This window comes from Xiphophorus hellerii, chromosome 5 (assembly GCF_003331165.1).
Source record: "Xiphophorus hellerii strain 12219 chromosome 5, Xiphophorus_hellerii-4.1, whole genome shotgun sequence".
Classification (NCBI taxonomy): Eukaryota; Metazoa; Chordata; class Actinopteri; order Cyprinodontiformes; family Poeciliidae; genus Xiphophorus; species Xiphophorus hellerii.
Window position 1 is genome coordinate 23734426 of NC_045676.1, and position 24511 is coordinate 23758936.

Consider the following 24511-nt stretch of genomic DNA (forward strand, 5'->3'; position numbering starts at 1 on the left):
GGAGCCGCCAAAACATCTTAGCAGCCACGCTGGCAACCTAAATATAAAGGGAGAGAAGAAAGGTGCATTTGAAATATCTTCTTATTTAACCTTGGGAGAGCAAACATTTCACGGTTCACTGCAAAAGTAGTCGTATTCCCTGAACTTTCACACATCTTGTCTTGTTACGACGTCAAACACCAGTGTATTGTGACGTGTATTGCAGACCAACATAGACTGTTGTAGTGTATAAATGTGGAGTGGCAGAAAGATTTTTACATGGGCTGAGAATGAGGAATGTGAGGCTGCGATATTTATTTAGTCCGTCAAGTCCACACTTTGTAGAATTAGGGTTAGAAACCCTTCTGGGTTGGATGATCAGTGTGGGTCTATTTAGCTCAGGGGTCTCAAACTCCAGTCCTCTTGGGCCACAGACCTACAGTTTTTAGATGTGCCACAGGTACAAAACACTGGAATGAAATGGCTTAATTACCTCCTCCTTGTTTAGATCAGTTCTCCAGAGCCTTAATGACCTAATTATTCTGTTCAGGTGGTGCAGCAGAGGCACATCTAAAAGTTGCAGGACTGCGGCCCTCGAGGACTGGAGTTTGAGACCCCTGAATGTATCGTCTTAAATACGAAAGATGCAAAAGATTTCCAGATTACCTCCTTTTTAACGTCTCTCTCTGGTGTGTTTGCAGATGCCACAGGTATGATGTCTCCAGAAAGAGCTCCCAGACAGACGCAAATCCAACACAGATGGGTGGGGCAACTTCTTGCAGAGTGCGACCGAGTGGTGCTGAAGGCACTGTAACAGTTGCCCACACGTGTCCTCTTGCGAACAAAGAACAAAGCATGGCGGTGAGGAGGCCTCTGTTACGATGACGTCTGCCTGTTCAGTCAAACTCACCCGTGATCATGTGAGCCAACTGGTCCTGCAGCAGGCCCACATGATGGAGTCCAGCAGAGACACGTTTCTCCACGCTCAGATGGTAAAACTCCTCCTTCAGACCCAACACGGCTGCCTACACCCGACATTTTACTGCCTTGTAGACCTCAGACAGCAACTGAATCACACAAGAAAGCGTCGCGTAATTCATCTGCCTAAAACGCGTTGCTTATCATGTTGTTTTTCAGAGCATCTAGCTTTGATCCATGTTTTCCTTCTCCTGCTGCGACATGCACAACTCCTGGGGAGTACCGTCTCCCTCAGGTAGGATTCAAGGTCCTCCATCACGATTCCCACCAGCACCTTTGTGTCCCTTGAGTGCATTAAAGGGATTTGACAAGTGGAATTAAATAAAAATCACACACAGGCACAAAAAGCTCAAGAGCCAACTGGCCTAAAAGGGAGCATGCATTTAAAAAACGCAAAATCTTACCAAGTGTATTTGTCTCTGTTTCTAGTGCCGTTATCTTAGTACGCTTGAAATAATCCAAAAATAACTGACAAGTAACATTTTAGTGTAGGAGCTTGTTTCAAGTTAATAATTGTTGAATATTGATATAAAGTTCTCCACTGGCAGGTTTCTTCAATTGTAACAAGAAATTTTTCCCATTTAAAAAATAAAAAAAAAATCTGCCAGTGGAACTAGTACTTTTTCATCAATATTAAGGAATTAGTGACTTAAAACAAAATCCTATATCTTGTTGAAAATGTATTTGTCTGTTAGTTTTGTCTTATTTCAACCGTACTAAGATATTTGCACTAGAAATGGCACAAAAACATTTCGTAAGATTTTCTATTTTTAGAAAACAGAAATGTTTTTCAACATTTAGATTTAGCAAACAAAAAAAAGTGAGAATACTTTATTGTAAATTTGTCATTTCCTTTACACCACTGAATACAGGCACAAATATCCCCAACCTGACACCCTTTAGGGAGTTGTACCTCCGTCATAATCTTTACAGATTATGACTTAATCTGTAAAGATTATCAATGAGTTTTTGGTATAATTGTAGATGGATACCGGGTCTGTCTACAGGCAGATTTGGTGAACTTCGATTTGGTTCCCTCCAAATCTTTTACACACAGTTTACAAACTTCAGTAGGTTTGATGTCGGAAGCCATTGCTGAAGATTAATGTTAGACTGATTCCAAAGTCTGCTCTTAATCATGGTTCCAATCTTTCTCCAGCTAGAAAGCCAGACGTTTCAACTCAGACTATGTTCCTTTGGATGAAAGAAAGTTGGTTTGAAAGGTCACAATGCAGGTTTTTTCCTGTGTTTACCCAAACCCAGGACTAGAACCAGCTGGTAGCTGGCTCTGTCTAAAGACCAATTTGGTAGAAAGGGGGGAAGAAAAAAATGTCCGCCCAAGCACGACATGAACTGGAGGATGCTGAAACACCAGCGTCTGTTTCCAGAGTAAGGTGAGGCAAAGAAAGAAGTCTCTTCTTCAAACTCTAAACTTTTAAGCTTTACTGATGTGTGCTATAGTCAGACAAGGCAAAAATTGAAAAACTGAAAAACGTTTTGAAGAGTCAAAGTAAGATGTTCAACCAAAAAAGCTGCATGACAGTTGACTTCATGCAGTTGAGTTAGATCAATAGTCTAACTCCCGATTCTCCCACTTTAGCTGAGAACAACAGCTATAAGAGGCTGAAACTTAGACAACACAGGGTTATTCAGTAGTTAAATGAATCCAAAACACACACCAAGCTCGTTTTGGGAAGGATAAAGCAAGATAACTTATTTTCTTGCTTTTATGATTTCTGCCGAAAGCCAGATCAGCACCAGGAAGCCAACTGGATGAACTACAACAACTCTGCCAAGAAAAGGGAGCAAACATCCCAAAATATAAAATATCTCCGTTTCTGATAAGAGCTCGCCTCCTCTTCACAACTAACTGGATATGCTTCAGTTTGAAATCGTCCTCCGAGCTTTTCCAGGGCAAGCACAGCATCCAAGAAAGCCTTGGACCCTGGTGAGCTTTCACACCAGAGCGCTGAACCGCACCAGGCAAGACACAAGGGGGATAAATGAGATGAATCTAAAATGTTTTCCGGATCAGATTTGGGAGCAGGGATGAGGGATCCGCCCATACCGGAGCTTTGATGTCGTGTTTGCAGTATGTTTGCCCAGCAGGTCTGTTCTTCACAAGAGCCGGTAGCCAGACAGACACGCTGGGTTACTGTAAGCATGCTTAAGACAGGAAACTCTGTAGTCCCAACAAGCCAGTCTGTCCTCTGACTTACCTGAAACACACACACACACACACAAAAATCATACTAGGCGGTTAAAATAATAAATCTGTGCACATTTATCTGTTTTGAAGGCCCTCACCTGTAATGTGCTGGCTCATGTCACACACTAACGCACAATGCTCAGGTACGGAGGTGCAGACATGGCAGCCAGGAAGGACAAAAGGTGAGTCTTACAGCTCCATCCACCTTTAAACACCTGATGTGTTCAAAGTTGAAACGTTGAAGACACTGGATGAAGCTTCAGTGGAAGAACCAAATGCAGATCCAGTCTTTACCTCTCTGGCGTTACGACTTCCCACTGCAAAATCGCTGCTGACCTGCAGGTGGCAATATGAGAAGATCCCATCCACACACTGAGGCAAAGTCTCCTCCATGATAATCCCGTCAGCCGGGACGTCCTGAACCAGTGCCATTGTTGAGTTTTATGCGCCGTAGGGATATGTTTCTGATTTGAGAAACCCAGGAAGGAAGTGAGTCACGGCATGCTGAATGAGAGGGCAGGGCTCAGAGGGCTCTGTGCGTTTCCTCCTCAAATGTTTCAGCAGATGAGAGCAGTAATGATGCTTACAGAGAGGAATCAGATTACCCAGGATGTCTGTAACACGCTCTGTTAAAAATCAGTGGGTCAAAAATTCAGAACACAAAGAATCTGATTTGTTCAACTGGTAAGCGTGACGTCAAAGGAGACGAAAGCTGAAGTTTCCAAGATGAAAATTATTTTAGAACTTCTCCAAATCATCTGCTTTGCTCTTGAATCTGTTACCGCATAGTTTTAAATTCCCTCATTGACATGTGGACAGTGCATAGTGGGACAATGAAGCATGAATTTTTCCTGCACGATTTTACAAAATACAAAACCTCTTGAAAACCGCACTGAAGACAGACCAGCTCATTCTGCTTTATTTCAGTGAGTCGATGACGTCGCAAGAGGGACAAAAATACAGACGATCTGCAGCTTTCAGCATCAAAACGGGCATACATATTTCAAAGATGTGCTTGATATGTTATCGTCATTGCTTGCCTTAATATGTACATTTCCTTTTAAACATAGTGAGTTTATGTTTATGGCATGAGATGTGCTCTATAAGTAAAATTAAAATAACTTCATGCCTTTGAAGTCGACTTCAAAGGCATGACTGGACTCAATGTTCCCCCACAAGGTCTGAGGTTTCACACATTTTACAAGAAATATCTTTAAAAATCAAATAAAAAAACATATATATTTTATCTACTCGCCATCTAATAAGTTAGATAGTGTATTATTATTTTGACACATTTTCAAGGGTGGCTTTATGGTCACTTGTAATGTGTGTTAATTGTAATGTGTCTTTAAACATGCTTCTGTTCTGATAAAAAAATATATATATTGTAGAAAATAAAAAGATGCGACACCATTTTTGCCCCCAATCATTTCCTGCATTTCACCTGAAACTGGTTAAAGGTTGATGCATACGAGCAAAGAAATATGAGTCACATGAAACTGATCTGCATCATGAGTTCAGGATCTGAGCAGCTCAGAGTGTTAAAGGCCAACGAAACTGGATCCATACAGAGGAGTTACATGTCAACCAGCAGAACTTTATGACCAGCCGACCTCCGTGAAAAGCGAACTTAGATTCTGATTAACAGTCACGGAAAAGGAGGACGCACTTTGAATCGTAATAGCGAGAATTACAATTAAACTTTTTCCAGTTTGTCTTTGCTTAGGGAATAATTACACATCGATCTTTAGTCATGTGGTTTGTACACTTTAAGTAATTTTACAACCTGGTGGAGAATGGATAACTCAGACCTGTTTATTTTTCTTTTACTATGACACACAGTTGGCGCAAAAAGGGACGAGCTAAGTCTTAATTAGGAATGTGAACATCTATGAATCACAGCTTTAAAGAAGACAGACCTTCGCTGGTAGAGACCCGTCAGATGAGAAGACTGAAAGCAGATATTCTGTTATTCAGCTTCACTTCTTCTAAACAGATGCATGCCAACCGACCACCGTGGAATCCTGACACCAGGACGCTTGAGTGCGCCTCCCATTTGCCATTCTCCAGTTCCCAGCTTCCCCCTCGCCGCTTCATTCTGACAAACTAAACTGTCTTCATATCTGTCAGAACAGCCATGAGTGGCCGGGCCTCCTCTTCTTCTTCTTCGCCCCTGCCCGGATCAGAGGCAGACGCTGTTTTTCCCTCTTCGCTTGCGTCTGCAGAATGTTGCGAGGAACACGAGGAGTACCTGTCCTTGTTCTGTCTGGATGAGTTGGAGCCCTTATGTAAACACTGTGCAGCTGACAGCCACGCACGCCACAGGGTGTACCTTTCAGAGGAGGCCGCGATCGACTGCAAGGTAGGAATCTGGAATTTGGTGCTGCTTGTACATTTTACCTTGACCTTTGATACTCTTAGTTGTATGTTTACGAAAAAGCATTGTAAATCTTTTAGGAATAGAAACAAGGTGTTGACATAGAGATGGAAGTTTAAATAGTCAGAAACATTTAAACATTCAGGCTTCCCACCCTAATCAGGATGATACTAGCCTTGTAAAAACCAAATCCTTGTTCTAGGCTTTGCTTCATACAGCTGGTCTGGACTCTCCGCTGTTGAGAAATTATTTCTTTTTGGAGGCTTGGACTGGGTTGAGGTGTTGAATTTTACCCAATCGCCAGTTTGTCCATGACGTATGATGCTATGAAGCTTATAGGAACTTGCCTGCGCTGCAAATAGCCATCTTCCAATGCGAAGAGAGAAGTGCCGAGCCGAACGGAGGCGGCTGTTAATGCTAACTAAATGTTTGAAAGTGTGGCCAACACGGTCTGCAAAGCTTGGGTCACTTCTTCTGCTGTCATTGCTAAAACTGCAGGCAGGCTACAATTGTAAAACTGCATAGAAAATTGACATCATCGTTCACAACTTCTCCTTCTGTTCGCCGATTGGCCCGGTAAAAATTCTGCTAGAGAAATCCACTTCAGTGGGAGAAAACTCAGACGGAGCAGTGAAGTGAGATTTGAATCGTGCTGAATTGCGTGGGAAAGCGACGGCCAAGCTGATATGATACAATTGCTTAGTTAAACTGCACATCAGAGAAATCGAAAACAGAAAAAAGAATGTCTAAAAAAAATGGTGTGTATATATATACATATGTATCAATATAAAAAACATAAAAGGATGCACACATCTGAATCAGTATATGGTGTTAAAGTGGTCTGTTTGTTGTGGTTAAAGGGTGGACTCATCATTTCAATCGCCACACATGGGAATGATTTCCTGTGGCGTTCGGTTCTGCACTGAATGAGCTCCTGTGATTGGGCAGCACAGACACAGAGTGCTTAAAACAGTGGCGGTTCTCACTTGACTCAAGTCCTGGGCAAGCCCGTCCCTCTGCCGCCGAAAAGATTCTGGGACTAAAATGCAGTGCAGTGCTACGTAAAGAAAATGTCTGGCAATTCTTCACTGCAAGCAGGGCGTGCTTCCTCAACACACTGGGGAAAACACGACACGGCAATTTGCTCTGATTGTGTATATGAGGAAGTTTAGATGACAAGCTATTTTCTTGCTGATTTATTGCATGCTCTTGTGTCCTTGTTGAAGCCTAACTATACTGTTAATTGATATTTATACCTCAGGAAAACAAAAAGCTCAACTGCTATTAATGAAAGTTACTTGAAAATGTTGTTTTTTTTAAATCTTGAGATTAGGCTGCTGAAATAAAAGATGAGTTCATCTTATGGGTTTTTCTTCCCTCGACATGACATTGACTGTGACTGGCACTGTATTTATTCTAGACTGTTTCCAGTGTCGATCTTTATCTTACACCTTTACTTTGACAATATTCCAAAAGTTAAAAAAATATATATTAAATTAAAATGGAAACAGACCTGACTTTTTCCCAGAAAGCAATAAAACAGATCACCAAGTGCTGAGAAACAGAGCAGCTGGCATGAATTGACTTTTCCCCTCATGGACACCAGCTGACTGCCAACCATAATGTCTGAGCACTGGTATCCCAAGTCACAGCAGCCATGATGCCAGAAAGCCAAACCAAACATTCGCAAAAGTCGTCATGAATTGCCAGAAGCGCAGAGTCTTGCATGATCTGTCTGTTCCCCCGCCCCATCTTGAGGCCCTCTCCAAGTGTTGTGTACTTTTTCCTCCGCCTGCTTCCTGAAGCCACATCCGGCAGATGTGTAAACAAGGAGGATTCTTTACAGGCCTCCATAAAGTTTCTGGTAAATATGCATTTTCTCTTCCAAACAGATGCTGCCTTGTTTAAATTTAATATGGTCCTGATTTACTAAGAGAGAATCTTCACAAATTATGCTTACCCGGTAATCTAAGTGGTTGTCTTTGCTAAAACATTTGGCTCCACGAGGATTTCATCACCATCTCATCATTTCATCTTTGAGCGTATCTCTGGGATCCACTGTAAATAATCAGAAATGTTATTTTTTATATAATTTAGTGCTTAGATTAGTGAATTTCTCCTTGCAGCTCCGACATGTTGCTTAGTGAGCTTGCAGAGATTAACGTCTGCCAGTGTGAGGGAGGTTTTTATAGTTGCTAAAGTGGTTACTTTTAATACTTTTGGGTCGTCTTGACTTTCACTCTTCATTGGAAATTTTATTAGCATGTTCTTTTGTCTGCGGTGTGGTTGGCCAAACATCTTAGAGATATTTTCCTGCCTGCAGAGTATCAACATCACATTAAAGGCCGAATGAATTGAGCCATAATACACTTTCATCAACGTGTCTTGTACAAAAACAGACTTTTCATTAAAGACTACTATTAAAATTCATATTGAATTACCTGAGAAACTTTAACCTTCGGATTCATCCGCAGTGACATGTTTTCACCAAAACCAGAAATGTGATTTTGGATTGTTTGAGCAAAAGACGTAACGTAGCCTGACATGTAGATTTCTTTGGATTCTGTTCCCGTTTTATTACATTCATTCACAAATAGTTTAAATAATCACTCTACTCTGAAATCATATTTTATAGCACATGTGTTTTTTTAAAGGTTTACAGCAGAATTTCTTCTGATCTGGATCTGGTAATTCATCTGTCCATTCACATCCAGTCTGCACCTTATTTTTAGGGCTGGATCAACCGAGACTCAACCAACAGCCGTGTAGGTTAAGTCTGATAAAACACTAATGAGTCATAATTGTGCCATTTAAAACAAAATGATGAGTTTATGAAGCACAACAGCTAATCTTTCTGTAAGATTTGTCCACATTTGCTTGTCTGGAAAATGTTATAACCCTAAATTATCAATGAGTCCTATTAAAACCAAAAAGAGCTAATGCCAGCTCAGAACAGTGTATTATTGCTGTATGTGGTGAGCCAGACAGTTATTTTAATAAAATGATCCAGCTAACTGTTGTCCAGGAAAATTATAACTCATTTCATAAGTCATACTTTATATGTGTAGCCTGGGAACACAGCTATATGATTACGTCTTTGGGATTTAATATAAGAGGTATTAAACTTCAGATATTAAGATGTCAATCTTGAGGATTAAAAACATTAAAAAAGGAATATTCAAAACCAATTTCATACAGTCTATGGTTGAAGCAGCTCAGTAAATAAAATAAAAAGTAAGTTCATATTAGGTGGCTAGTTCGTATTTTAACTTTGGATAGCCGTAACTTTTTGTCTCAGTTGTTTGTTGTTGCGCTTTGACCTCTCTTTGTTTTTGTGTATGGAGAAAAAGACATATTAAAAAAAGTTATTTTTTTAATCAACAAAGCTGATCAAGTTTTAGTTATCTATTGCACATAATTTTTTCTAGAAATCAGGTCTGAATCATTGACCATGAAACAGATTTGATTTAATTTGGTGGGAAGTGTCTTGTAATGGTATATAATTTATATATATGTATATTTGCTTTAAAATGTTAGATTTTGTTTATAAAGTAATCAAATGCAAAGTCAGAAATTGAATTTGAATTATTTCCTAAACAAGTTAATTGTATGTATTCTGCTCCATAAAGCCTGGTTTTAAAGTTATTCTCCCTTCCAACACTAGGAGGAGCTTAAAACATCACTAACCAGGTTAGACGTGAAGATTAAAAACTTCGAGGACGTAATCCAGGCCTGCAGAACGGCATCCAAGTGCAACCAGGTGCATCTAACAGTCAAAAGAACCAAAACAACATATTCCTTCACCCGTCTGCGTGTGTAAATAAGCTTTACTTTTTAAATCTTTTTAAAGACTGATTCCCATCTCACAGAGGAGATCATGAAGGAAGAGTTTGAGAAACTTCATCGGTTTTTGAGAGAGGAGGAAGCAGCCAGACTTCATGCGCTGATGGAGGAGAAGGAGGAGAAGAGCAGGAAGGCTGCAGAGAGGGGAAAACGGCTAAACCAGGTGATAACATCCCTGGAGGACAAGATCCGGCTGACTGAACGGGAGCTCCACGCCGGGGGAGAAGGATCCGAATACTTACAGGTTACATCATCAAATTGTGTTATTTTTTTTCCAACAGTTAAAAAATTACCAAAATTTAAAAAGGAGTTTCTCTCAAATCAATTATTTTTCACAGGAATACCAAGATACAATGAGTAGGTATGAGGATTTATCATATTTTGTTGATCCATACAAAGCAAAAATAAAAAATGAAAAAATCACAATCATTTGATTTTCTGTCCATGTTTACTCACTGTAGCACAGAGTGCGCTAACACCAAGCCGGAGAGGATCCACAGGCCTTTAATCAACGTGGCAAAACACTTAGGCAACCTCCGATACGCCGTTTGGGAGAAGATGAAACAAATCGCCCCCTATTGTTAGTGTCCTCCCACGCATGCGCGTGCACTTTAACCACAGTCAGCTCGGTTTTCCCGCTTTGATGTCCATTAAATACCCGACGTCTTCCAGCTCCGGTGACTCTGGATCCCAGAACAGCAGGCCGGGCTGTGAGGGCGTCGTCTTCAGAGCTGAGCCGTTTCCATGTCACCGCTGGACCCTGGCGGAGCGCAGAGCGGCTCGTAAACGAGGCCGAGTCTGAACGCCTCCACCCTCATCCCGGCATCCTGGCAAGAGAGGGCTTTAGCACCGGGGTGCACTGCTGGGACACGGAGGTATCTACATACTGTAACCTACAGTACATACATGTATGACCCGAGTGAAGCTGAGTGATTCTTCAAATCAGACAAAACCGGTCTCAAATGTTTGTGCAGCAAAAATGTTCGTTTGTGCGGCTATCATTTTAAAGATATCAAGAAACGTTCCCAGAGGTCATGAAAGGTCAACCATCACCCCCCTCCCCCCCCCACTTTATTCAGATCAGATAAAATTGGTGTCAATCAACTCGACTACGTTTGTCCTGGTTTGTGCCGCAAAAGGTTTTGTTTGTGCTGCTTTGGCTTTGAAGATGTGAATGAAATTTTACAGGTCATTTTGATTTTGTAAAAGCTCGAAAGGCTGGTTGACCTTTTAACCTTTCAACTTTCATTAATATCTTCAAAGCCAAAGCAGCACAAACATAGTCGAGTCAATTGGCACCAAATTTGTCTGGTTTGAAGAAGGTGGGTGGGCTGGGTGACCTTTAACCTCTGGAAACTTTTCTTAATATCTTTAAAATGATAGCGGCACAAATGAACATTTGTCCTGCACAAACGTTTGACACCAGTTTTGTCTGATTTGGAGAAAGCGAGGGGAGGCCAGCTTCACTCAGGTATATGTAAAAGGTCACATTTTCACTACGAGGCATGTGGTCACCTTCCTAAAATAATACCATAAAAGCATTTGCTAAAAAAATTTTAAATCCCTTTTGGCAAAAAATGACTCGGGTGATAAGGTCATGAAGGTGAAATTGTGTGTTTCTGTACTTAATTTGTACAGTTGTTGTGTTGTACGTTTACATTTTTAAACAGCTTCTAATTGATCAGTAGTTTTTAAAAGTTTTCCTTTCGACATTGGATGATTTTTCAGTCTTTTTCTGTTCACTTCTTTCACCACAACCACATGTTGCGCAGTATGCTTAAAGACAGCAAATGCAAACCCAGATAAGGTATCCGCAGCAAATTTTGACTAAACATGCAGTGTTTTTACACGCACGGTTCATGTACTCAGCAGGAAGGAGCGTCGGTGTCGAATAAATTCATGGGAGTTCAGGAAAAGTTGTTTTTGTAGGAACATAACTGTTCTGTAACATCGGCCCTGATAGGAGGAGCTGGAACAGGTTTTATCTTGTTTTAGAAAAACGTCTTTGATAATATTTTCCCCGCGCATCCTGTGTTGCTGTTCGCCTCATGGTAACTCCATTCTGATCATTTCCTTTTCCTGATTTTATCAGAAGCTGGAGAAGCTTTGTGGAGTCTTTGGTGCAGCTGGAATATTAAGCCACCAGGCTGTTTGTCAGGAGGACATCTATAGAAACTGATTAACAGATTCTGAGGGAAGTTAGCTAGTCTAAAAACTTAAATTATGTATTTTGTAAACTTTTAATGTGTTGCTAGCACGGAAGAGGTGGGTACGCAACTGTAACTCTCAAAATGCAACACTCCACTGCTCCTGTTTTGACATTTGCTAAAATGAGATAGGACTTCCTTGCGGTCCTAAGATCTCCATTTGGTGTTCAAAAGCAGGATAAACATTTCACTGCCAGGTTCTGAACCAAACCGTTACGTGAAATTTTGGAAACGATGCAAACTTTGCTAACCCTAAATTAAACACTATTTATTTTAGGGTTTTGATGGGAATACAGCCATGGTTGCAAAGTGCAAAGAGCAGGGGCTTCAGCATTCGACCCTGCGGCACTCCTGCCCCGAAGCTGGAGCACATTTTACCAATTGAGAAAGTCCAGAAAATAAAGACTTGGTACTAATAAGTGAAGTGTTAACATTTAGATGACCTCACGTGCAGCAAGAAATAACAATTCTTTCGCGAAATTTTAGGTTAAAGGTTTATCTTTCGTCGCTCAGGTTGGGGAGACCGACAGATGGACAGTGGGTGTAGCTGCTCTGTCAGCGCTGAAAACCACCACATGTGAAGCATCTCCAGAAGCCGGACTCTGGTGCATCAGGCTCAAGGATGGCGAGTACCTAGCTCTCACGACTCCCACTCAAACCCTCGACGTCGGCAGCTCACGCCACCTCAACAGAGTCCGAGTAAAACTGGACCTCGAAGGAGGGACGGTGACATTCGTAGATGCTGACACGGACGCGCCTCTTTTTACCTTCACGCATTGCTTCACGGGAGCAGTCTATCCTTACTTTGAGTCGTCGTCTGCAGGTGGAGGTGTTGCAGTGTTGGAACAGAGAGTGAAGATCAGCGTGGACTCGGAGGATCGGCCCGCAAAAGGCAACTCTCCCACGGAGAAAGGCGCTGCAGCAAAGACAGCGAGAGAGACCGACAGGAAGTCGGTCGAATTATGTTGTGCAAAAAGGGAGGAACCAGGAAAACCTGAAGGAAAGGAGAAGACGCCAAACACCAGAGATATTAAGAAGCAGAGCAGAAAGAGCAGGTTTAACGTGAGCTACCATGTTTCACTGAACAAAGCCCTGAGCAACAACAGCTAGTTTAACAATAACTTTATTATTAATAATGGAGAACAAACATGGTAGTTTTATACCTTTAATCTAGTTTATCAGAACAAGAATCCAGAGAAACCCCTACTAGTTTATAAATTATGGAGTACTTTTTGTTTGCATTTCCTCTAATTCATGTAAAGCACTTTGAATTGTCTTGTTGCTGAAAATGTGCTATAGAAATAAAATGTACCTTACCTTACCATCACTCACTGTGGAAACTTTAAATAAATCTAATTAAGTGCAAACAGTGTGACAAATAAAAGAAAAAAAAAAAGAGTTAGACAAATGTAATAAAAAAAAAAATTTAAGATCAGGTGCAATATTTTACATTGTGCAAATATAATTAGACTTTTTGTTCTGCAGTAAAACTACCAAATGAAATGCAGGTTGTCGGGACAGCGGATGGGTTGCTTTTTCACGTCCGTCAATGTGTTATGTATTTTTACTGTTGCAAAATTCTATTTTTACACAAACAAAATTAAAACATAGTCTAGGTTTTCTTTTTTATAGTAAATTGCAAGTACAACATACTATCTGGTTAATTGTATTTAAGTGTTTCAAAAGCTAATGCAACTCACAGCTGGAGTTTTGCTTTCAGAAGTTAAGCTTTATAGTATTGTATGTACAGTTTTAACACAACTATCCTACAGAGTGTCTAGTGTTTATTTGTGCCTTCTATCTAAAGATTTTTAGTTGATGTATTTTAAGACTTGTAGATGCAAGAAGTTTCTCAAACATTTTATATACAACATTTATTTAAAAAATCAACAAGGTTTCCATCGTACAATGGAGTTTTCTAAAAAAAAATAATAAAAATAGTAATAAAATATAGAGCAGACTCTATGGGTGTCCTCTTGTCTCAGAGAGAAACTTTGCCCTCAACGATAGCTTTACACAGTTCATCATCAACAGCCTCGTAGCGTCCAGCCCGGCTGTTCAGAAAATAGATCTCCTCCCCCGTGCGTTGTGGCTTAAAGCTTTCCTTCTGCAGACGTGTTTTTTGAATTTTAAATGTGCCTGACAGGAAGAATGGGGGAAAAAAAAAAAAAAAAGTTTGTATTTCAGCTCTTTTCAAAGCATGTTTTAGTCCTTGAATCGCGGCCTCACCTGTAGTGTCCACAGATGGCATGAGTCGCAGGAAGACGGGTCGCGCGTAGGAGGGAAGGTGTTTTTGTACGGCACTCAAAAACTCATCAAGGTCCAAACCGGCTCCCGTGTGAGCGATGGCTGCCATGCCGGCTTTGCCCTCCACGCCTGCACAAACACAGGAGGCTCTTGAGTTTTCAGGTTTGGGTTCGTTTGTGTGTTTTTCCATCTCATCCGTACCTGGAACAGACACTCCATAGACGGCTACATCAGTGTGTCCCAGCAACCCGCTGAGGACCCCCTCCACCTCTGTGGTGGAAACGTTCTCCCCCTTCCAGCGGAACGTGTCCCCGCTGCGGTCCCTGAAATACATGTAGCCGTATTCATCCATCACCAGCACGTCGCCTGATGGACAAAAAAACACAACGATGGAAAAAAAAAAGGAATCAAGAATTTCATCCGTGAATTAGAAATCAAAGATAATTTTCCTTCTGAAATAACAGAGTAAAAGTGGGTGGATTGATCCAAAATATCAATGCCATGTCGGTTTCAGTATCGGATCGATACTATCGATACTTTAGTTTCAGATTCCATCTTGAAATTTTATTTTATTTTTGTATTGGTTTCTTAGCACTTCCTCAAAAAAGATTTTGTTTCGCTTTGCTCTCAAATTATGTTTTTTTTTTCCCCCACTTTATTTAGGAAAAATGTACACAAATCATGTAAAAAATAAGTTATTCAAGTATTTTGTAGATATCTATAAACCTCCTCCAGATTCTGTCCAAGTTTGGAACAAAAATAATTCAAAGGTCAGAAAGTTTGATTATATATAAAACTTGAATAAAAAGTATCGTTATCAGTATTGATATCATACATACGGACACTGTATTTGGTTGGTATTGGATCATATTTTATTGTCAGGCTCAACAATTTAGAAAAGCCCAACTTTTGATTTCAGTACATTCATTGTCATATAATGATAGCAGGGGATGATGGAGTTTGCTCAACTTTGCTGCAGACTCCAGCTGGAACCCTGTGGTTTGGTTAGCTGAGTCTAAAAATAAGCTACAAACACCACAGGTGGGTTTGGACATGGAACAAAGGATGAGATTTGGGAAAGCACATCATGTCCACGGGTAAGTACAGGGAAGGTTTTGTGATGAATCGGGTCTGTTTTTTTTCTTTTTTATTCCAAAAGCCTTAGAGGTAAATGGCTCATGATTGGATCTTTCACTACAATAATGAGCCAATCGGAAAACAGTGACAAGATGGCACCATGCACTCTTGACAAACTAAGAAGTAGAATTAAATACTTAGATTTTTATAGATTGTTCAGCGTCAGATTTTGTTTCTGTTGTATTTTTTTCCTCTTTTCAAGCTGCCACTGCAGCGCCTCTTGCAACAAACTATAAGCTTTCATTTCTTTGTTAGAAGGTTATCCAAATCTTAGGGGGAACAAAAAAACAACATGAGAGAATCTATTATTAAACATGTACTGTTCTTCCAGTCACAGGGAGCTGAAGCCTGCCTTATCTTGAGCTGACCAGTAATCGGAGAACACAGACGAATTGTTCTTGTCTAATTTTTATACTTTACACCTCCGAGCGAGTCGCTGCAACATCTCCTCCACTGAGAGCCTTTGTTTGAACAGGGCAAGGCTGGAAACCAGACCCCAGACGTGACATCATTATTATTCAGAGACTGACACGCAGACCGCATGCAACATGCCTGAGACGTAAGCAGAGTCTCCCATCTGGAACACATGGTGAGCTATTTTCTGATTGGTCGAGTCCTGATCGGCGTAGCCGTCGAACCGCCTGAGCGGATCCTTGTCGCTGATGCGGCCCACTAGCATACCTGGCTCCCCTGCAGAGGCAAAGGCAGATGTGCGCATTAGGAACTTGTTTGATACCTTTTTCTTTTTTTTTTTGTTTATGTGCGTGTGTGTGTGTGTGAGAGAGAGAGTTGTGTTACCAGGCAGACAAGGTATGCAGAGTCCCTGCGAATCCCTGAGCAGCTCTTTCTCGTCCTCTTTCACCTTGACCAGCCGGATGGGGTAAAAGTTGGGCAGGATCCGGCTGCTGAAACCACAAGCTCCCACCTGGATGGGTGAGACGGGACGCGTCTGAATTCCTTAAGCTCAGCGAGGCTTCTTATTAATCTATTAATCTTATTAGTCTAACTAGAGGAGTAGATGGTTTAACTAGTTGAGGAAATAAAGACAGTAAGTAGGACGCAGAAGTTATTCAGATTGTAACAACATTTTTTCAACAGCTGTGTCTCCATCGCAAATGTGCGCAAAACTTCGTCGATGTTCTGCTAATGTAAAAAAAAACACAATTTCGCTACGGAAGTGTTTCCATCAAATAAGGAACACAATGAAGAAGTTTGTTCCTGTGAAATTCACTAATCTCAATACGGCTGAAAAACCGTCTAGTTCTAGCGCAAAAACGTTAGACTTTTTAGTGTTTTTGTTTGGTTTTATTTTTAGAAATTACCGCGTTTCCATTAAGCTAATTCATTGTGGGAATCCCAGTTTGTGCAGCTGCTCACATCCCGGATGATTTGAACGTGACTCACGCTGCCTCCCAGCGCCTCTCATGAAGCCTCAGCCAGCTGCCCATGACTTACGTTGTTCTTTTGTCTAATTTTGCTCTTTGGATGGGTTGTACTGAAACAAATTTCATTGTGCTTCTTTCGGTATGATGACAATAAAGGCTGATTCGGATTCAAGAAGTGACAAGGTGGATGTTAAAGAAAACTAACTTACTAAAATAACTATCTAAAAACAAAAGCAGTAAAAAAAAAAGAATTAAAACAATAAGTCCAAATTGGGTGTGGGCCTATTGGATTGGGCCAGGTTGGGTTGTGGTAAAAGCACACCTTTCCATCTATGTTGATCAGGCTGCAGTTGCACTCGGTCGCACCGTAGAACTCGCCCACTCTTTGGATCTTGAATCTGCGGACAAACTCCTCCCACACAGAGGGACGGAGGCCGTTGCCGATGGCAACTCTGACCCGGTGATGAGCTTCGGATGGGCGGACAGGCTGAGCCAACAGGTAGCGACAGATCTCACCGATATACTGGATCACCTGGGGTTTTGATGCAAAACGAGGGACAAATTACACAGCAGATTTGGCAGAGTTGTTTACAGACGTGCCTGAAGAAAATCGATCGTCCGGCTTGCGGCGGCGGCGTGAGCTCACAGTGCAGTTGTGTTTGACGCAGTCATCCCAGAAGCGACTGGCTGAGAACTTTCTCCGGATTACGACTGTCGAGCCAAAGAGCAAACATTGTCCCACGCCCATGATGGTCCCTGTGCAAACAAACACATACAGTAAAAACAACCAAAGAGCCAAACCCAAGAGATTATTTTCTAATACTTTGCTCTGAAAAACGTATTTGCCCTCCTCCAGCTTTTCATCAGTTTCTTTTCCTCACACTTAAATGTTTCAGATCATCAAAAACATGTAATACTTGTCACGAACCACAGGTATTGTTAGAAAGGTGTTGAAAAACGGCTTCATTCTTTTGTGTGCATTTTAATATATTCCTCTTAGTTTATTGTCGGGATTTGTCCCTTTCAGTTTGTGGATCCTTTGAGTCTTGGGCTGCGATCACACAGCAGATCTAGATGCTCAGTTTTTGCTGAAATTTTTCTTTTATTTTTTTTTTTGCGCTGCCATTCATACTAATAATTAAATGTGACACAATCAGCATAATGTAAAAGTTGGATTAAATGCGACCTGGTCGTTCAGACTGCAGATGCTTTGAAAACAACTGGATTCATATTCAGCTTAGTCCCACATGTACAAGTGGCACAGATTTTTTTTTTTCGGGGGGAGAAGCTGGAGGAACGAGGGTGAAAAGATCAAAATTGAGACGTTCAGCTTGTCGTGAAAAAGTCGGATATGGGGAAAAAAAGTCTGATCTGTGTTGCATTCACCTGCTGTGTGCACTTGGCGTTAGTTTTGCTCCTTGAGTGTTAATTAGCTTCTCTCCCTCGGTTTCCCTGCCTTCCCCTTTCTACAGCTGCTCCCCATCTTCTCTGATTAGTTCATCTGGTCCTGAATTTCCACCTCTCTGCCTCAGTAGTTAAGCTCCTGGTTTTTCACCGTTTCCTTGCTGGATTCCTACATTTCACTGCCTATCTTCCGTCACTGTTTTCCCCTGCATTTCCTCTGTAATGTCACTGTTTTCCATTGTTACAGGACTTTATTTAACAACAGCTTAGCTCTGCACTCGAGTCCTTTCGAACTTCAAAAAAAAAAAAAGAAAGAAGACATTATCCGTAAACAGAGAAAACGACGAACCTTTCCAGCAGTGAAGTGAGTGGATCAACTCATCCAAAAGGTCCAAGGAAAACATCTAAAGCGCTGCACGTCTCAGTCTCCTCAGTTAATGTCAGTTCAAGATTTAGCAAAAATAAATAGAACTGGGCAAAAGTGGCAGCCGAGAGGAAAAAGAACGCAATGTGTTGTCTGACGTTTGCCAAAAAAATCATCTGCGTCATCCTCAAGACTTTTGGAAAAATATTTTATAGACTTAGACAGGAGCTGCCTTGGGGAAAAATATATTTTACACAACAGGCTGGGGTTTAGAAAGACTTTTAGTTCCTCTAAGAAATGAAATAAGAAAGCTGTAAGCAGGTAGATAATTTGAGTAAGTGGAACAAAAAGGAGAGAAAGCCTAAACAAAATAAAATAGGTTTATGGCAGACTTTTCTAAAAGGGTGTTCAGTAAAAACAGGGCCTACCTGCGGAGTGATAGAGAGGGAGGCAGTTGTAGAGGACGTCATCGGGACGCAAGCCAAACGAATGAAAACCGAAGGCAGCGATGCGGAAATAGCTGCCAAGTCAAGAGGAAGAAGAGACAATCAGCATTTGATACTCTGAGTACGTTTGGTGAAGTTAAGGTGGCACAGAGGTTTTGATCGGATTTCAGCCACCGCTGAAGAAAGCATTCCCCAAGCATGATGGCGCCACTCCCTTGTGTGAACATGGGGATGGTGTTTTCAGGGTATTGTGATATTTATTTATGTCAAACAGACAAAAGTAAAAGAAAGAAAAAAAAAAGATTAAATTAAAACACATTATCGTGCCCAATTGACATGCAATTTTATATTATCTGTTCGAAAAGGAACAAGGAACAGTTATTTAAACATTTTTTTATATTATCAATGGCATTTATGGACTTTGAAACGCTCATCTTATACAACATATTTCCCAACAAGTTCCTTTTTAAACGTTTTTTTAAAGCTGGTTTATACTTGTATTTTTTCTGAACTCTTCATTCAATCCATTCCACACATCTACTCCACATATCACTAAACAAAAGCTCTTTTTGGTTGTTGGGTGATGTGTAGTGTTAGTTTTTCTCCCCTTATGTTTTATTTTACATCTTGAATTTTAAAAAATGCTAATTTTGGTTTCATCTGACCAGAAAACGTCTTCAAGTGTTCAGTTCAGCTCCTAAAAGCTGAGTTGCAAACTCGAAATAGAAAATCTCACGACTTCAGCTTTGTAGATCACACATCTGTCAAGAAAATCTTCCACCTGAGCTTTACAACTCTGCAGCTCCCTCAGTTACCACTGGTGAACTATTTGCCAGCAGCAAACTGGTTTCCTTGTGTCATGCAGTCTTTTCATGAAAGACCCTCTGTGTGTTATGCAATCTTGTGTGGGTCAAAGGTCACCTGTACGTTAACGTTTTTGTCTGAGTTAATCATATCAGCCGTTTCTAAATACGTGACAGACATGAAGGCAACTGCTGTCCATATTGGTTCATCGCTGATTTATCTCCAGCAGTGCTTTAGTAAATTGTTGTTAAATATGAAGGCTTTTATTTTGTAGAGCCTCTATAGGACTCATTTTGAAATGTCATCAATGCGCTCAGTTAAGGCTGGTTTAGTTGTGCAGTCCATTCCATGGCTGCCTGTTGCTCAAAGAATAGAATTTAAAATCTCCTTAATAGTTTACAAAGCACTTCATAATAGAAACCCAGACTACATTTCTGATCTTCTTCAACCCTGTATACCACTCAGACCTTTAAGATCATCAGAATCAAAACTACTAACTATTCTGAGAGTCAGAGCTAAACATGGTGAAGCAGCTTTTAGTTTTAATGCTCCAACACTCTGGAATAAGCTTCCTGCTCACTGTAAGCAGGCCCCTACCTGGAGTTTATTTAAAACAAGGTTAAAAACCTTCTTATTTGACGTTGCCTATTCTTACTTTTTTTATTATTCTATTCATTCATTATATTCAAAATTTCAATGTTAATTTTGTTTATTTTTAATCTGCTTGGTTTTTTTTTATGTTTCTAATTTTTTTGTACAAGCACTTTGAATTGTCTTTGGCTGAAAGGTGCTATATAAATAAAGTTGCCTTGCCATTCCATACATCTACTCCACACTCCACCTTTTACAATGGCTCTTAAAAATACTAAAGATCCAACTAATATTTTTAAATAATAACAAATACAGGTTTTTGGTATTAATTCCTCTTTTCTCATTGAATAATAGCACTGAATTTCACAACAGAAGGTTATATTTAGATATATGTATATTTGTCTTTAGGGTAGGATAAACAATAGGATAGATACTACTTTGAAAAAAACAGTATTTCAAAATTCCTACAGTAGATATTTACCTTTTTAATTATTTGCTCATGTAGCATTTGTGGCAAGTTTTATTTGTCAGGACTGAGGGTGAAAATGGCTCCCCATACTGTAAAGATTGCAGGCTATTAGTCATATAGAACCCATTCATTGTGGTCGTATCCTAATTCATTGTTTTAAAGGTCATAAAAGAAAGGCTTTTGTTTTGAAAAGCTCAACGTAACCCCATCGCAGTAGTCGAGCTAAGCAATAAATGCTTTCTAGTTGAAAAGCAGCAGAGAACTCAAGACGGTCTAAAATAAATAAAAATGCTCAACAGCTGTACCTACATTTAGGAGCTAAAACATTTTTGGCTGTTTTTGAGCAACATGTTGACATTCGACATTGTGCCAATTCATCAAATTGAATGAAATAAACTCACCGGCTGTGCACCACCACCGCTGCCTTCGGCATGCCAGTTGTTCCAGACGTGTAAATGTAGAAAAGTCTGTCTGCAAGCCAGCAGAAACCCAATGTGCAGAGACGTTAAAAAGTGATTTCGGTGTCTGTTGTCACGTTCAGCAGAGCTTTTACTTGTATGACACGCACTCAGATTCCCCCATTAGCGGCAAACATGTTTCTTTCTCCCCTGACAGACCGAGCAAGCAAAGACATGAAGAGTAACTCAGGAATGCGATACTACAAACAAGACAGAAACAGAACTGAATAGTTGGGAAGCTGCCAGTCTAGAGTGATTATTTAAATATTACTTTTAGTGACATTTAAAGTGTTACAACATCGCACAAGAGACTGACGGTGAAGTTTGCGTGCGCGTTTTTGTGTTGTCTGCGCGTTAAATCTCAAGAGAAAGAGAGCAATCTGGCAGGCAAAGACCTGCTGAGAGAATGTGGTGCAATCAAAGTATTTTTAAAAACATGAGATATAACTTTGCAGCTACGCACACACATTGGGGCAACACAAGCTGCAGAGTGTTACCATTGAAGCCTTTCCTCAGCTTGTAATACGGTGGGTGTGTGGGCGAGCAGGTCAGCAGGGCTTCTAGACTCTGAGCTTGGAAGCTGCGGCGCTGCTCCTCATCCTCCTCATCGCCAGTGCAGAACAGAGTCGTGCCGGGCTGCAGAGATCCTGACACCTCTGACACCACTGAAAGAAAAACGGAGCGCGGCGTGCATAGGAATGCGGAGAGGGCAACACTTGTCCTCGAGAGATTGCGTGCAGAAAAGATTTATAGCTTGTATTTCGGATTAAATCTTCTGCAATCGGTTCGTTTTGATACGGGTGCATCTCAGTGAAAAGTTAATGCATTTTAATAACATTAAACTAATATATAATATGGGTTAATTATGAACGGTGACACGTTTCAGTTGTTTGGTTATGTTAATTTTGGCTAACAATAGGAGTAAACCCTGTAGATTTATTGCTCTGCGTGAGTCTAATGAGGCTCATTTTAGAGCCAAATTAATGACCTTTTTGATCATATTCTAATTTAATAAGATGTAGCCGTTAATCAGCATCTTCCAGCATTAAGCTCCTGTCCGGCTGAAAACAGATATCTAAGACGCTCTCTGTATGCAGACACAAAGCCTCCTCCCTTCATTAAATCAGACTGAGACGTTTCTATTTTAGGTTGGTTCAATAACCAAAATGATTCCTGAAAGAACTAAGACTGCCAGGATATATTAGATACTTTTTTATTGTTTTTTTTCAAATAATGAAGCGAACTTACACTTCTTAAGTATTCTTAAGAACGATCCTTTGAAATTTCGCTTCAGTACTTTCACACAACAGTCTTTCTTCATGATATCGTCTATGTTTCACATGTTACCTGCTCCTTCTGCTGCATATAACCCACATAACATGATCCTGCCACCACCATACCTTACTGTTGGGATGGGTTAGGGGTCATTGTGGTCAAATGTTTAAATTTCAATTAATCAAAAAAAAAAAAAAAGGATGCGTTTCCAATAAACATAGAGTCTTTTTCCAATGAGTGCATTTTCAAACTGTATGCTAGTTTTTGGAGTAATGGATTCTTCCTCACTGTGTTGTCCGATATTGGACTCCTTCCACTCTAATGACACTCTGACCAGCTTTAGCCAACAACTTCTTAAAGTCTTTTTGCTTTTGTTTTAAGGTAATTTTTCTATATTTTGCTCATTTTCATCTCTGGCTCACTGATTGGCTTCATGGTTCACAGTTCATTTCCTGATACCTTGATTGCTTTTAATGTTTCCATTAAGCCAAAGGAGAAGTGTGTTTGAGGTGTTGCCCCCACCAGGTGTGTGTCCTTTTAACTCAAAGTAACTGCATCTTTGTGTCGGGTGCGTGTCGCTTTGCCTCCCACCTTCAGTCATTTCGGCTCCAAACACCACGGCCCGAGCTCCAGATACTCCAACGCAGTGCAGCAGCGATTCCTGCCGAAGGTTGTGGTTGATGAACGCGGCCTCCACACCCACCATGGCCAGCCCCAGCCACAGAGAGACCACCAACGGATGACTCTCCATGTACAAGGCCACCACATCCCCCTCAGCCCAGCCCTGGGCCAGAGCCCAGTGAGCCACAGCATTGCATCGCTCCTGCAGGGCTTTAAAACTCCAAACCTGGAGGAAATACGCACGGGAAAGTAAATAAGTTTCATTCAGATTTTTTTTTTATTTTGCACCAGTTTCGAAATGTTTTTCCTCACTTCTCCTGTAGCCTCAAAGATCAAGGCGGGTTTGTCTGGATGCTGCAGCACCTTCTGAGCAAACAAGGCAGGGATGGTTCTTTTATTTCGCACATTTCTGCTAATGGAAAGTCTTACTTTCACAATAGCAGCCAGACACCTGTTGAAAAGAGGGGAAAAAATGGAGGGAGCGATGGAATGTCAGGAAGAACAGGAGTAAGACGTGCACAACAGACTACTTGCATACATCAGGTCTCTCTTGATGGTGCATGCAGCAATACGAATGTACTTCCAGGACGCCATCCAGACCACAAGGACGCCCAGTCCTGCAATCAGGCCGGACGGCCAGGGGACGGAGACGAGCCTCAGCGGAGCCAAGAAGACCAAGCTCGCAAGGACACAAATCAGCAGCTTCATTGTCTGCAAGAAGAAGAAGGAAAAAAACAGGATTCAAAAGGAGTATGAGGGAAAAAAATAGGTCAAAAGAAACAGGGAGAGAAAGAGACGATTTACTTACCTGTTCAGGGATTTTATAAAAGGCTCCACTGGGAAGGCGGATCCAGAAGTAATTAATGCGCAGGGTGAGCAGCAGCAGCCGCTCGGAGCAGATGTTTCCAGAGCGGCTGTCAGAAATAAAGTGCCTGATTAGCATCGCATAGCAGAGAGCAGAGCAGGTTGCAACTCATAGCTCCAGCGTCACAGTGGGGTGTGTTACTCATCTGCCCCGGAGCCAAGACCGAGCTGTGTCTGTACGAGGAACAAGGAGCTATTTTTTCTTTACTTTATGGGTCTTGTCAGAATAATGCCGGGGGCGCAGCGATGGCTTCGAAAACAAACAAAAAGCATGTGGTTTAGGAGCAATTTGCTACGAAATATTGACTCAAATAGTGTATTCGAACCTGTATGTATGCTTTTGTCCAGTTTTGGGATTATAGCGGAAACCCACGATGATTTAATCTTGTGAAGCTAATTCGTGTTTTTAAAAATGTCTGAACTTAGTGGAGAAAAAATACAAGAGTTTATGTTGTATTACTATTTATATATAAATATACCGGACTACACATTATATATAGACAGTTCAAATAAATAACTAAAAGCCCCAAATTTTATTAGCCTGACCTATTTCCTTCGTGCGCCATTCCGCTGGATTCCTACTGTTCAGTCCGAGCTTTCTGCCATTCAACTTGATTTTTCCGGTAGAATTTTAACCGGACCAATCAGCGAACAAAATGAGAGGTCGCGGGCGACGTGACGTCATAGTTGCGTTCTGATCCACACTCCATACCAGTAGGTGGCGGTAATGCACACCATTAAGTTGCTTGCCAACCGCCATTAAAAACAAAAAGAAGAAGAAGAAGAAGACGTGACGTCATTTTTCTGCGCTACTTTTAGAATGGCAGCGCAGGAAGTGAATGAAGCTGTTCAG

General features: G+C 41.0%; 2 protein-coding genes and 2 long non-coding RNA genes across 6 annotated transcripts; 1 reads left to right on the plus strand and 3 right to left on the minus strand.

Annotated features, from left to right (window-relative positions):
- Positions 1 to 1773: 1773 nt before the first annotated feature.
- LOC116719731 (uncharacterized) lies at positions 1774 to 5288 on the minus strand. The gene is made up of 2 exons (XR_004339257.1): positions 3265 to 5288; positions 1774 to 3176 (listed from the first exon to the last, which is right to left on the minus strand). It is a non-coding gene; the product is annotated as an uncharacterized LOC116719731 (long non-coding RNA).
- Positions 5278 to 13531, plus strand: LOC116719730 (tripartite motif-containing protein 35-like). Of its 2 annotated transcripts, XM_032562374.1 has the most exons (7): positions 5278 to 5528; positions 9208 to 9303; positions 9394 to 9630; positions 9725 to 9747; positions 9848 to 9966; positions 10059 to 10261; positions 12107 to 13531. In XM_032562374.1, the coding sequence occupies exons 1-7, from the start codon at positions 5304 to 5306 to the stop codon at positions 12701 to 12703; spliced, it is 1500 nt and encodes a 499-aa protein (XP_032418265.1). In that variant the 5' UTR covers positions 5278 to 5303; the 3' UTR covers positions 12704 to 13531. The 2 variants fall into 2 exon arrangements, with proteins under 2 accessions (XP_032418265.1, XP_032418266.1); XM_032562375.1 differs by lacking the exon at positions 9208 to 9303.
- On the minus strand, positions 9745 to 12508 carry LOC116719732 (uncharacterized). The gene is made up of 2 exons (XR_004339258.1): positions 12398 to 12508; positions 9745 to 10213 (listed from the first exon to the last, which is right to left on the minus strand). It is a non-coding gene; the product is annotated as an uncharacterized LOC116719732 (long non-coding RNA).
- LOC116719728 (long-chain fatty acid transport protein 1-like) lies at positions 13451 to 23752 on the minus strand. 2 transcript variants are annotated; one of them, XM_032562371.1, is made up of 14 exons: positions 23603 to 23752; positions 23333 to 23505; positions 23107 to 23245; positions 22765 to 23020; positions 21396 to 21563; positions 20842 to 20911; positions 18559 to 18650; positions 17009 to 17118; positions 16685 to 16894; positions 15776 to 15902; positions 15530 to 15667; positions 14042 to 14206; positions 13823 to 13969; positions 13451 to 13732 (listed from the first exon to the last, which is right to left on the minus strand). In XM_032562371.1, the coding sequence occupies exons 1-14, from the start codon at positions 23735 to 23737 to the stop codon at positions 13575 to 13577; spliced, it is 2088 nt and encodes a 695-aa protein (XP_032418262.1). In that variant the 5' UTR covers positions 23738 to 23752; the 3' UTR covers positions 13451 to 13574. The 2 variants fall into 2 exon arrangements, with proteins under 2 accessions (XP_032418262.1, XP_032418263.1); XM_032562372.1 differs by lacking the exon at positions 21396 to 21563.
- Positions 23753 to 24511: the final 759 nt, after the last annotated feature.

Excerpts from the sequence above, each read along its gene's own strand:
- LOC116719730 (XM_032562374.1), top strand. The coding sequence starts at position 5,304 with ATGAGTGGCCGGGCCTCCTCTTCTTCTTCTTCGCCCCTGCCCGGATCA. Across the intron at positions 9,304-9,393 it reads CGGCATCCAAGTGCAACCAG|ACTGATTCCCATCTCACAGA; the intron begins GTGCATCTAACA and ends ATCTTTTTAAAG. Across the intron at positions 9,967-10,058 it reads GAAACAAATCGCCCCCTATT|CTCCGGTGACTCTGGATCCC; the intron begins GTTAGTGTCCTC and ends GACGTCTTCCAG.
- LOC116719728 (XM_032562371.1), bottom strand. The coding sequence starts at position 23,737 with ATGCTAATCAGGCACTTTATTTCTGACAGCCGCTCTGGAAACATCTGC. Across the intron at positions 23,021-23,106 it reads TCTTTGAGGCTACAGGAGAA|GTTTGGAGTTTTAAAGCCCT; the intron begins GTGAGGAAAAAC and ends TATTTCCTCCAG. Across the intron at positions 15,903-16,684 it reads TGATCAACATAGATGGAAAG|GTGGGAGCTTGTGGTTTCAG; the intron begins GTGTGCTTTTAC and ends TCACCCATCCAG.